This window comes from Oryx dammah, unplaced genomic scaffold (genome assembly GCF_014754425.2).
Source record: "Oryx dammah isolate SB20612 unplaced genomic scaffold, SCBI_Odam_1.1 HiC_scaffold_2, whole genome shotgun sequence".
Classification (NCBI taxonomy): Eukaryota; Metazoa; Chordata; class Mammalia; order Artiodactyla; family Bovidae; genus Oryx; species Oryx dammah.
In genome coordinates this window covers 38,916,070-38,929,178 of record NW_024070186.1, presented here as the reverse complement: position 1 = coordinate 38,929,178, position 13,109 = coordinate 38,916,070, and the positions used below count along the sequence as shown (strand labels likewise).

General features: G+C 42.2%; 1 protein-coding gene across 2 annotated transcripts in view; it reads left to right on the top strand.

The window, feature by feature from the left end:
• ANKUB1 (ankyrin repeat and ubiquitin domain containing 1) overlaps positions 1–12,544 on the top strand; it is a 31,755-nt gene extending 19,211 nt beyond the window's left edge. For both annotated transcript variants that reach the window (XM_040234654.1, XM_040234663.1), the window contains exons 5-6: positions 3,446–4,384; positions 12,189–12,544. In XM_040234654.1, the coding sequence (XP_040090588.1) occupies positions 3,446–4,384; positions 12,189–12,345 (1,096 nt within the window). In that variant the 3' untranslated portion in view covers positions 12,346–12,544. The remainder of the gene's footprint in view (positions 1–3,445; positions 4,385–12,188) is intronic.
• Positions 12,545–13,109: the final 565 nt, after the last annotated feature.

Below are 13,109 nucleotides of genomic sequence, written 5' to 3'. Positions count from 1 at the left end.
TAACAATCTAAATGGGAGACTTCAGTTTGGTTTGGATATTAGACTTTTAACAGCACTTTTTAAAGGCTACCAGAATAATAAGTGCCTTGCCACTCTTATATTCAATTGTTCTAAAAACCACTGATTGCTAATTGATTGGCTGAAAATATCTGTGGTCTCTTCCTAAGCTATCATGTAACTTATCAAATTACATTTAATGCACACTTAAACTTTTGCCACACATGAAGTGTTGCCTGTGCTGCTGGGGCAGTGGAGGAGGGTAGGCTCAGAGAAGCAGGTGGTCATTTTAACCTATCTCTGCAGCCAGTAGCTTCACAGGTGCATAAACTACCTTTTAGGTTTTAATGCAGTGGTATTTTTGAACAGTGCCCCCTTGTGGTGATTTAATCATAATTTACAGATGCCCACACACAGAGGCAGTGAGGTGACAGACTGGAAAGTCAGCTTTTGAAATTTTCTAAGATATTCAAATAATTTAAATTAATTTCTATTTGGGGATAATTATAATGCTCTCTTTTCATGCTCTGAATGCAAAGAGCCATTTCATCGGTTTCAACAGTGCGTATTTGTTGAATACTTTGTAGCAGACATTGTGTTACACTTATTACCTTATTTTATACTTAGAACATTTCTATGAGATTACCTATAAAAATCTTATTCTTTATCTTATTTTACAGGTAAGGAAACTGATTTAGGAAATCTCCCCAACATCACACAGCTAGCAAAGGGCCCAACTAAGTTTTGGATCCCAACAACTTACTCCAGTGCTCATGTACTTAACCATTTCCACTTAATCTTTAAATGAAATCTAAGAGCTCAGAGAATATAAATAATAAGACTGAAAAACTCCTTTTGCAATTCATCCACCCAGTCAACAAACACCTACTGAGCATTTACTATGTACTATGAGCAATAAACAAGATATGGTTCCTGCCTTTAGCAAGCTTACAGTCCAGTAGAAAAAAACACAGAACAAGTAACCAATTCTTGGAAGAACAGAATTGCAAAATGTTCAAGGGTACAAACTTCAGTGCCCATCTACTTAGATTCATAGCCCTACTCCCTCAGTGTTTAATTGTGTACACTTGAGCAAGTAGTCATCCTCAGTTTCTTCTGTAAAATGTGAATAATAATAGCACCTATCTTATAGAACTACTTTAGAGATTAACTGAGCTAATATCATAAGGTACTTCGAGGTCAGCCTGGCACATGGTAAGGAGGATATAAATGTTAGGTGTCACTGCTGTTACCATTCAGCCTGAAAAGTATGATGACATGGGCATTGTGCAAGAAGATATGGGAATGTACAGTAGCGACAACTAGACTTACAGGAGCAGATAAAGCATCCTTAAAAAGGAACTTGAAGGGCTGATACTCAGGTAAACGATTGGGAGAAGAATTAAAACGTTCCAATGAGGGCTTTCCTGGTGGCTCAGATAGTAAAGAATCTGCCTACCATACAGGAAACCTGGGTTTGTTCCTTGGGTTGGGAAGATCTCCTGGAGAAGGGAATGGCTACCCACTCCAGTATTCTTGCCTGGGAAATCCCATGGACAGAGGAGCCTTAAGGGTTACAGTCAACAGGGTAGCAAAGAATCAGACACGATCGATTAACTAACACTTTCAAAACAGATGGAACCACATGTACAGAGACCCAGGGGCAAGAATAGATTTAAAAAACTGGAAGAAGTTCCACATGGTAGATTATAGAATAAGAGGAAGCTAGTGGCCAGAGGCTGGAAAGGTTAGAAGAGGCCAGCTCATGAAGGCTCCTGTAGGAATGTGAAGGAATTTGGACTTTATATTTTGAATGGTGGGAAGACACGGAAGGTAGAGAAAGACCATGATGCAATCTGCATTTTAGAATGTTGGCTCTGGCTGCAGTATGAGGAATAGAGGCAGACAGGCAAAAGACACTGGCAGCCTGAGCTAGGCTTATGTAGCAGAGGTGGGTCTAGGAGAACAGATAGATAGTGAAAAGATTGTTTAGGAGGCAGAATCAACTAGTCTCAGCAACAAGAGTGCTCTAGTTCCAACAACATGGGTATTAAGGATGAAAGCAAAGGCCAGTTAGGTGACACAGGAGAGGCTTTTCTCCCCAAATCAGGAAAACTGATCAAATTCAGAGTTGCTGGCTTACACTAATGAATTTCAAAATAAATTGATATATGAACCAAAACACCAATGCATTCATATATAACTCTAGTTAGTTAGACTCTAACTGTCATAGGGCCCTAGAAACGCCCATGTTCTGGGAAGACCATCTTTCTCATTCAGGAGAATTCCATGGGAAGCCAATAGACAGGAATAGATGCTGTGGTGAGCATGTAATCAGAAACAAGAGTTAGTTCTATGCAGTAGATTTTGGATGATACCAGTCTAGCTTGCCTCCATCTCTACAATGGGGTCTGATAAGCCTTGTCCAAGTGGATCTGGACAATACCTGGCAGGCCCCTATCTAGCTTTGCCTCCCTAATTCTTATTTCTCTGAACACTCTTCACCAATCATTTGATTTGTGCCTGACGGGGTATTGGAAGGATAGAGATGTCGGGAAGGCCAGTAAGGGAAGAGAAGGGGAGGAAGTGATGTTAGAGATGGGCAGGGTCCTGGTGACAGGGGCCTTGTGGGCCAAAGTGAAGCATTAGAATTTCAGTTGCAGCAGGAAGCTATTAGAGTGTTTAGAACAGGGCATAGGCCACCACCAACTTAAAGGAAAAAAAAGATTGCTAAGCACTATGTGAGGAAAAGCCCATAGCGGGATAAGAAGGAAGTGGGAGACCAGTTAGGAGACTGTGGCACTGGTGGTCATGCTGGTGGGAGGCAGTCTAGTGGTTTAGATCAGAACAGCAGTGGGGACTCTGAGAAGCCAGAAAACAAGGACAAAGCAGACAAACATACAAAACGTTCAAATTTCTAAAAATGTACTGAATCTCTTCCTGTACTTTCCCAGTTAATACAAAGCTTAATATTTTTCTTGAACATTTGATTTTCATGAAAAAGAAAACTGCTCCAAAGAAACCAGTTTGAATTATTTACATATGCACAGTAGGACAATGCGTATAAGCAGGGCCTGTGTGCTTTAACCTGCATATTGTGTGCTAAGTCACTTCAGTTGTGTCCCAACTCTTTGCGACCCCATGGATTGTAGCCCTCCAGGCTCCTCTGCCCATGGGATTCTCCGAGCAAGAATACCAGAGTGGGTTGCCATTTCATCCTCCAGGGGATCTTCCCCATCCAGGGACCGAACTCGTATCTCTTGTGTCTTCTGCATTGACAGGTGGGTTCTTTACCACTAGCCCCATCTGGGAAGCCCATATATTACTATAGGCCTTTTCTGATTTTAGGTAAAAGTTAGGAAGAAATAAATATTTTAACCAGAATGCCTCAGGGGTATTTAGTGAAACTACATTTGTCTGTTTGCTCTGGCTTGTTTCATTCATTCAGGTATCAGAAAAGGGTCGCCCTGTACATCGCCGCCTTTTATGGGTACATTGAGCTCACTGAATGGGCCCTGAAACAGGGTGTGCGGCCCCATGAGACAGTCGGCGTGCACCCCTACCGAGCATGGTGCCAGGAAGCCCTGCACACAGACATCTCTAAATGCCCCATTCATGCAGCCGCGGAAGCTGGCCAACTGTTGATTCTGAAGGCCTTTGTCAATTGCAGCGTGCTGTGCCTGGATTGCAAAAACGCAGCAGGACAAACTCCTCTGACCATTGCGTGCAAACACAAGCATAAAGACTGCGTGTTGTATTTACTGAGTAAAATGTGGTCCACGGTTTCTTTTCTGAAAATCTCAGTCTCCATGAGGATTTATATTAAAATAAAACAATGGGTACTCAGAGCTCAGAGTCACAACCTGAATAAAGGCCAGCTTTGTGGGGCAAGGGTCTTGGGGGCAAAAGTTGGAGATGTTGTGATGGTGGACGGTTTCACCAAACCCAAAATGACCTCCAAGAGCTGGCAGAAAGCTATGGACAAGAACTCACAAGAAGGCACTGAGAGCAAACTGCCGCCCCTCAAGGAGCAAACTGTGAGCGGGAAACTTGCCCATCCTTTGGCAACAGCACAGCAGGACACAAGAGAAGAGACAGTCAAATTTCCTCCACTGGTAGATGCAAACACATTCTCTGAATTACAAAAAAGACAACAAAGCCGGAAAAAAATTACTGCCACAACTAGGAAAAAAGAAAAGCTCATAAAAAATACATATATGCCCCAAGTCCCTCTCCCTCCAATTTCAAGAGTGGGCTGTTCACACCCATCTTTTTACTATGCAACTCCCAGTGCTGACCTTTTACTCAGATCTTCCTTCACATCTTTCTCAGAGCATAGTGGGAGGACTCCAAGGGACAACGCCATCTACTGCTTAGCTGTGGCCAGGTAAGCTTTTCTCTTCAAATACAGGTGAACTTCAATAGGGCAGTTCTAGGGAACAACCTTGTGGCTCAGATGGTAAAGACCTGAGTTTGATCCCTGGGCCAGGAAGCTCTTCTGGAGGAGGGCATGGCAATCCACTTCAGTATGCATGCCTGGAGAATCCCATGGACAGAGAAGCCTGGTGGGTTACAGTCCATGGGGTCCCACAGAGTCAGACGTGACTGAGTGGCTAAAACACACATACACACAGGGAACAAATGGTCCACAAAACCCTAACATGCCATATGGTGTAATACAGGTTGTTCCAAGGCATCAGTCCCCAGCTTCAAGGTCCTCAGCCTAACCTCATATTTAGGACAAAATGAACTGATTTTATTGGCCCATCCATGTAGTATTCTACTCACCAAATTTTCAGGAAGAGAAGAGTTGTATCAGTGAATAAGTTCCTTTGCTGCTGCTGCTTCTTTTTCTTTAAACTAAAAGAAATTGCTAATTATAATTAAAGGGAGAAGGGGGAAACTTGCAATCTGGGAGATATCAAAAGTGTCAATGGAAGCCTGGACGGTAGTGAAAGTGGAAGGGAAGAAAAGAGCAATTTAATGACAAACTGAATCATAAGACTTCAGTTGACTTATAGATAAGATATACAGGCTGGGGGAGAACTACATTGGATAAGAGAATAGAATTGATATTAACATTAAGGTAAGTTTAAAAAGTAATCCATTATCACATTTAAAGACATAAACAAGTGTGTCAGAAGCAAATTTTTCAGGCACATTCATTTCATAAGGTAAAATTTTATATGTGGGTCATCAGTTTTCACTGAAAACAGAACTCTAATTAGATCTCAGGACACATCCACAACTTATGAGGCATTCTTGAGTGCCATGATTACAGTGGAAATATAGATTTATGAATGGCTTTCCCCCTTACTCAATATCATGAGAAGGAAAGAAAAAATAAAGCTAGACAGTTTTAGTGGCCTTTCTGTATTTGTCTTTATATCATCTAGATTGTTGCCACCTACTGGTGACAATAATTTTAGCCTTAAAACTGTGGATGTGACTAGTGATGGAAGCAAGATCTGATGCTGTAAAGAGGAATATTGTATAGCAATCTAGAATGTTAGGTCCATGAATCAAGGTAAATTGGAAGTGGTCAAACAGGAGATGGCAAGAGTGAATGTTGACATTTTAGGAATCAGGAACTAAAATGGACTGGAATGGGAGAATTTAACACAGATGACCATTATTTCTGTTATTGTGGGCAAGAATCCCATAGAAAAAATGCAGTAGACCTCGTAGTCAACAAAAAAGTCCAAAATGGAGTACTTGGGTGCAATCTCAAAAATGACAGAATGATCTCTCTTAGTTTCCAAGGCAAATCATTCAATATCACAGTAATCCAAGTCTATGCTCCAACCACTAATACCGAAGAAGCTAAAATTAAACAGTTCTATATAGAGGAAAAGAACAGAATGGAAAAGACTAGAGATCTGTTCAAGAAAATTAGAGATACCAAGGGAACATTTCATGCAAAGATGGACTCGATAAAGGACAGAAATGGTATGCACCTAACAGAAGCAGAAGATATTAAGAAGAGGTGGCAAGAATACACAGAAGAACTGTACAAAAAAGATCTCCACAAACCAGATAGTCATGATGGTGTCATCACTCATCTAGAGCCAGACATCCTGGAATGTGAAGTCAAGTGGGCCTTAGAAAGCATCACTACGAACAAAGCTAGTGGAGGTGATGGAATTCCAGTTGAGCTGTTTCAAATCCTGAAAGATGATGCTGTGAAAGTGCTGCACTCAATATGCCAGCAAATCTGGAAAACTCAGCAGTGGCCACAGGACTGGAAAAGGTCAGTTTTCATCCCAATCCCAAAGAAAGGCAATGTCAAAGAATGCTCAAACTACCACACAATTGCACTCATCTCACATGCTAGTAAAGTAATGCTCAAAATTCTCCAAGCCAGGCTTCAGCAATACGTGAACTGTGAACTCCCTGATGTTCAAGCTAGTTTTAGAAAAGGCAGAGGAACCAGAGATCAAATTGCCAACATCCGCTGGATCATGGAAAGAGCAAGAGAGTTCCAGAAAAACATCTATTTCTGCTTTATTGACTATGCCAAAGCCCTTGACTGTGTGGATCACAATAAGCTGTGGAAAATTCTGAAAGAGATGGGAATACCAGACCATCTGACCTGCCTCTTGAGAAACCTGTATGCAGGTCAAGAAGCAACAGTTATAACTGGACATGGAACAACAGACTGGTTCCAAATAGGAAAAGGAGTGTGTCAAGGCTGTATATTGTCACCGTACTTATTTAACTTCTATGCAGAGTACATCATGAGAAACACTGGACTGGAAGAAACACAAGCTGGAATCAAGATTGCTGGGAGAAATGTCAATAACCTCAGATATACAGATGACACCACCCTTATGGCAGAAAGTGAAGAGGAGCTAAAAAGGCTCTTGATGAAAGTGAAAGAGGAGAGTGAAAAAGTTGGCTTAAAGCTCAACATTCAGAAAACGAAGATCATGGCATCCGGTCCCATCACTTTATGGGAAATAGATGGGGAAACAGTGGAAACAGTGTCAGACTTTATTTTGGGGGGCTCCAAAATCACTACAGATGGTGACTGCAGCCATGAAATTGAAAGACGCATACTCCTTGGAAGAAAAGTTATGACCAACCTAGATAGCATATTCAAAAGCAGAGACATTACTTTGCTGACTAAGGTCCGTCTAGTCAAGGCTATGGTTTTTCCTGTGGTCATGTATGGATGTGAGAGTTGGACTGTGAAGAAGGCTGAGCGCTGAAGAATTGACACTTTTGAACTGTGGTGTTGGAGAAGACTCTTGAGAGTCCCTTGGACTGCAAGGAGGTCCAACCAGTCCATTCTGAAGGAGATCAGCCCTGGGATTTCTTTGGAAGGAATGATGCTAAAGCTGAAACTCCAGTACTTTGGCCACCTCATGCGAAGAGTTGACTCATTGGAAAAGACTCTGATGCTGGGAAGGATTGTGGACAGGAGGAGAAGGGGACGACAGAGGATGAGATGGCTGGATTGCATCCCTGACTCAATGGACATGAGTCTGAGTGAACTCTGGGAGTTGATGATGGACAGGGAGGCCTGGCGTGCTGTGATTCATGGGGTCACAAAGAGTCAGACACGACTGAGCAACTGAACTGAACTGAACTGAACTGATGATGATCTACAAGACCTTCTAGAACTAACACCCCCAAAAGATGTCCTTTTCATCATAGGGGATTGGAATGCAAATGTAGGAAGTCAAGAGATACTCGGAGTAACAGGCAAGTTTGGCCTTGGAGTACAAAATGAAGCAGGGCAAAGGCTAACAGAGTTTTGCCAAGAGAATGCACTGGTCATAGCAAACATCATCTTCCAACAACACAAAAGAAGATACCACACATGGATATCACCAGATGGTCAATACCAAACCTAGATTGATTATATTTTTTGCAGCTGAAGATGGAGAAGCTCTATACAGTCAGCAAAAGAAGACTGGGAGCTGACTGTGGCTCAGATCATGAACTCCTTATTGCAAAATTCAGACTTAACTTGAAGAAAGTAGAGAAAACCACTGGACCACTCAAGTATGACCTAAATCAAATCCCTTATGATTATACAGTGGAAGTGACAAATAGATTCAAGAGATTAGATTTTATAGACAGAGTGCCTGAAGAAGTATGGACAGAGGTTCGGGACACAGTACAGGAGCTGGTGATCAAGACCATCCCCAAGAAAAAGAAATACAAAAAGGCAAAATTGTTGTCTGAGAAGGCCTTACAAATAGCTGAGAAAAGAAGAGAAGCCAAAGGCAAAGGAGAAAGGGAAAGATCTACCCATTTGAATGCAGAGTTCCAAATAATATCAAGGACAGATAAGAAAGCCTTCCTCAGTGATCAATGCAAAGAAATAGAGGAAAACAATAGAATGGGAAAGACTAGAGATCTCTTCAAGAAAATTAGAGATACCAAGGGAAAACTTCATGCAAAGATGGGTACAATAAAGGACAGAAACTGTATGGACCTAACAGAAACAGAAGATATTAAGAAGAGGTGGCAAGAATACACAGAAGAACTACACAAAAAAAGATCTTAATGACCCAGATAACCACGATGGTGTGACCACTCACCTAAAGCCAGACATCCTGGAATGGGAAATCAAGTGGGCCTTCGGAAGCATCACTTCAAACAAAACTAGTGGAGGTGATGGAATTCCAGTTGAGCTATTTCAAATCCTAAAAGATGACGCTGTGAAAGTTCTGCACTCAATATGCCAGCAAATTTGGAAAACTCAGCAGTGGCCACAGGACTGGAAAAGGTCAGTTTTCATTCCAATCCCAAAGAAAAGCAATGCCAAAGAATGCTCAAACTACCACACAATTGCACTCATCTCACACGCTTGCAAAGTAATGCTCAAAATTCTCCAAGCGGAGCTCCAACAGTACGTGAACCAAGAATTTCCAGATATTCAAGCTGGATTTAGAAAAGGCAGAGGAACCAGAGATCAAATTGCCAACAACCACTGGATCATAGAAAAAGCAAGAGAGTTCCAGAAAAACATCCACTTCTTCTGCTTCATTGACTACATCAAAGCCTTTGACTACGTGTATCACAACAAAAAATGGAAAATTCTTAAAGAGACGGGAATACCAGACCACCTTACCTGCCTCCCGAGAAATCTGTATGCAGGTCAAGAAGCAACAGTTAGAACCGGACATGGAAAAACAGACCAGTTCCAAATTGGGAAAGGAGTACATCAAGGCTGTATATTGTCCCCCTACTTATTTAACTTATATGCAGAGTACATCATGTGAAATCGCAAGCTGGATGAATACAAGCTGGCATCAAGGTTGCCAGGAGAAATATCAGTAACCTCAGATATGCATATGACACCACCTTTATGGCAGAAAACAAAGAGGAATTGAAGAGCCTCTTCATGAACGTGAAAGAAGAGTGTGAAAAAGCTGGCTTAAAGCTCAACATTCAAAAAATGATCATGGCATCCAATCCCATCACTTCATGGCAGATAGTTGGGGAAACAATGGAAACCGTGACAGACTTTCTTTTGGCGGGGGTGGGGTGGGGGTCCGGGGGGTGGTCCCCTGGTGGCTCGGAGGTTAAACCGTCTGCCTGCAATGCAGGAGACCTGGGTTTGCTCCCTGGGTCGGGAAGATCCCCTGGAGAAGGAAATGGCAACCCACTCCAGTATTCTTGCCTGGAGAATCCCATGGATGGAGGAGCCTGGTGGGCTACAGTCCACGGGGTTGCAAAGAGTCAGACACGACTGAGCAACTTCACTTTCACTTTCAAAATCACCGCAGATGATGACTGCACCCCTGAAATTAAAAGATGCTTGTTCCTTGGAAGAAAAGCTGTGACCAATCTAGACTGCATATTAAAAAGCAGAGACATTACTTTGCTGACAGAGGTCCGTCTAGTCAAAGCTATGGTCTTTCCAGTAGTCATGTATGGATTTGAGAGTTGGACCATAAAGAAGGCTGAGCATTGAAGAATTGATGTTTTTGAATTGTGGTTTTGGAGAAGATTCTTGAGAGTCCCTTGGACTGCAAGATTAAACTAGTCAATCCTAAGGAAATCAGTTCTGAATATTCATTGGAAGAACTGATACTGAAGCTCCAATACTTTGGCCACCTGATGTGAAGAGCTGACTCAGTGGAAAAGACCCTAAGGCTGGGAAAGATTGAAGGCAGGAGGATAAGAGGACAACAGAGGATGAGATGGTTGATGGCATCACCGACTTGATGGATATGAGTTTGAGCAAGCTCTGGGAATTGGTGATGGACGGGAAGCCTGGCGTGCTGCAGGGGTCACAAAGAGTTAGACTCAACTGAATGACTGAACTAAACTGAGCACAATGAGGTTGTGAATAGAAATCTTATTTCCAATCTTACTGTTTCTCGTTTCTCAATATTTTTCTCTTCCTTGCATTTGTACTCTTGACTGCCTTCCCATCTGTCTTCTCCCTTTCCCACAGCATCTTTCCCAAGATGTAGCCCACATTCCCCTGTTGGTGTGTTGTGGAGGGCACGGGGGAACCCGCACACCTTATGCCCCTGAAAAGCTCTCTCTGGTTTGACTCATGTCGCCCCTCACAGGAGTCATGAAAGCACCCATGTCCATCTGAAGCTGGCAGTCAAGCCAGGCAGCCAGGTGGTCTGAGCACTTAGTGCTGAAGGACCAGTTACAGCTCTTGGGCTGAAATGTGAGAAATGGACACTTGCCATCTTGATGGTGGGGTCCACCATCATCAAGCTAGTATCATAGCCAGGAGATGGGAAAGAGCCTAACTAATCCTTCGTGGTGGTGACTCAGGAGAACTGGGTCAGGGAGGATCCATTAGATGTTTCCAATTTTGAGAGAAATGTGATCTCCCAACCAGGACCCCAGACATTTCATCTGGCATCATATGAGAGCATTTGCTGGACTATGTGTCATTCAGGAACTCCACATTATTTTTAACATTATTCATTCATTTATTTATTTTAATATTTATTTTTATTTATTTATTTGGCTGTGCTTGGTCTTAGTTGCAGCATGCAGAATCTTCAGTCTTTTAGTTGTGGCCTGTGGGATCTAGGTCCCTGACCAGGGATTGAACCTGGGCCCCCTGCATTTGGAGCACAGAGAGTTAACCATGAGACCACGAGGGAAGTCTCTAGGAATGCCATCTTTAGCTTCACAAAAATATACTTGTGAGGGTTGACTCAGAGTATTTAGTTAACTCAGATCCAGTGCTAATGTGGGTCTCGGGTGGTGAGTGCAGGTGGCTGGTATGGAGCTGACAGTGACCGTCTCATTCCTCAGAAGACAGTGTCAGCTTTATACACATCAAAGAATATTGCCAAGGTGTGCCTAGAAAACTGTCTTCCTTACAGCTTATTGTCTAATTCCAGTGAACTTGATGTAACCTGGGAATCCAGGTTAGTGAAGATCCAAATGTGGAGGATTGGTCCAGAAGGTTCAGAGTGTACTGAGAATAGATGGTAATCCCCAAAGATGTTTCTGATGGGCTCTTATGCTCCTGATAAAAGCAGAACTCTCTATGTTGTTTTGTTTTGTTTCATTTTGATAAAAAGTACCAAGGAGGGAATTCCCTATTGGTCCAGTGGTTAGCACCCCAGGTCTTTGCTGCCAAGGAAGTGGGTTTAATCCCTAGTTCAGAAACTAAGGTTCCTGCAAGTTGTATAGCACGGCCAAAAAAAAGCTTCAACCCAGCAAATTCTATGACATTGAGTGGGTTTCTGTTTCTAGCTGTGAGTGCTCACCTTTTGGTATCACCTTGGGATGATTTCATTCCCACTGCTTCACAAGGAAATGGTTTTAGAAAGACTCCTTTTTCCTGTTTACCTCCTCATAGGACAAGACAAACCAGCCACAAGAACCACAAAATAAGCCCAAGATTTCCATCACTTTAGCTATAAACGGGGAGAAGGCAATGGCACCCCACTCTAGTACTCTTGCCTGGAAAATCCCATGGACAGAGGAGCCTGGTAGGCTGCAGTCCATGCGGTCACTAGGAGTTGGACATGACTGAGCAACTTCACTTTCACTTTTCACTTTCGTGCATTGGAGAAGGAAATGGCAACCCACTCCAATGTGGAATCCCAGGGACGGGGGAGCATGGTGGGCTGCCATCTATGGGGTTGCACAGAGTCGGACACGACTGAAGCAACTTAGCAGCAGCAGCAGCAGCTATAAATGGGGACAAGAATGGACCTCCTTATAAATTATGCCCTGTTTTCTTGCAGTGCCTTTAAAGAGAAACGATGGCTTCAGCAGTTAGGAATAGCAAGAGTCCTAGCGAAAAAGAGCATTTCTAATCTGACTATCCAAGGAGGCTTGACAACATGTGAAAATCCTCCAGAAATTGCGCTTGAAAAGTCACAACAACCCCAGTTTGTATGAAGACCTGGTCAGACAGAACTTCTAATTCTAATGCTAAAGTTTCTGATAACTGTTTTAATTTTGGGGTTTCTAATAACAGTTCTGATGGTACATGAATATTTAAAGTTCAATACCATGTTTTCTCATACTCCATCACCCTAACTCAATAGATGCAGAGAAAGCCTTTGACAAAATTCAACATCCATTTATGATAAAAACTCTCCAGAAAGCAGGAATAGAAGGAACATACCTCAACATAATAAAAGCTATGTATGACAAACCCACAGCAAACATTATCCTCAGTGGTGAAAAATTGAAAGCATTTCCCCTAAAGTCAGGAACAAAACAAGGGTGCCCACTTTCACCACTACTATTCAGCATAGTTCTGGAAGTTTTGGCCACAGCAATCAGAGCAGAAAAAGAAATAAAAGGAATCCAAATTGGAAAAGAAGAAGTAAAACTCTCACTGTTTGCAGATGACATGATCCTCTACATAGAAAACCCTAAAGACTCCACCAGAAAATTACTAGAGCTAATCAATGAATACAGTAAAGTTGCAGGATATAAAATCAACATGCAAAAATCCCTTGCATTCCTATACACTAATAATGAGAAAGTAGACAAAGAAATTAAGGAAACAATTCCATTCACCATTGCAATGAAAAGAATAAAATACTTAGGAATATATCTACCTTAAAGAAACTAAAGACTTATACATAGAAAACTATAAAACACTGGTGAAAGAAATCAAAGAGGACACTAATAGATGGAGAAATATACCATGT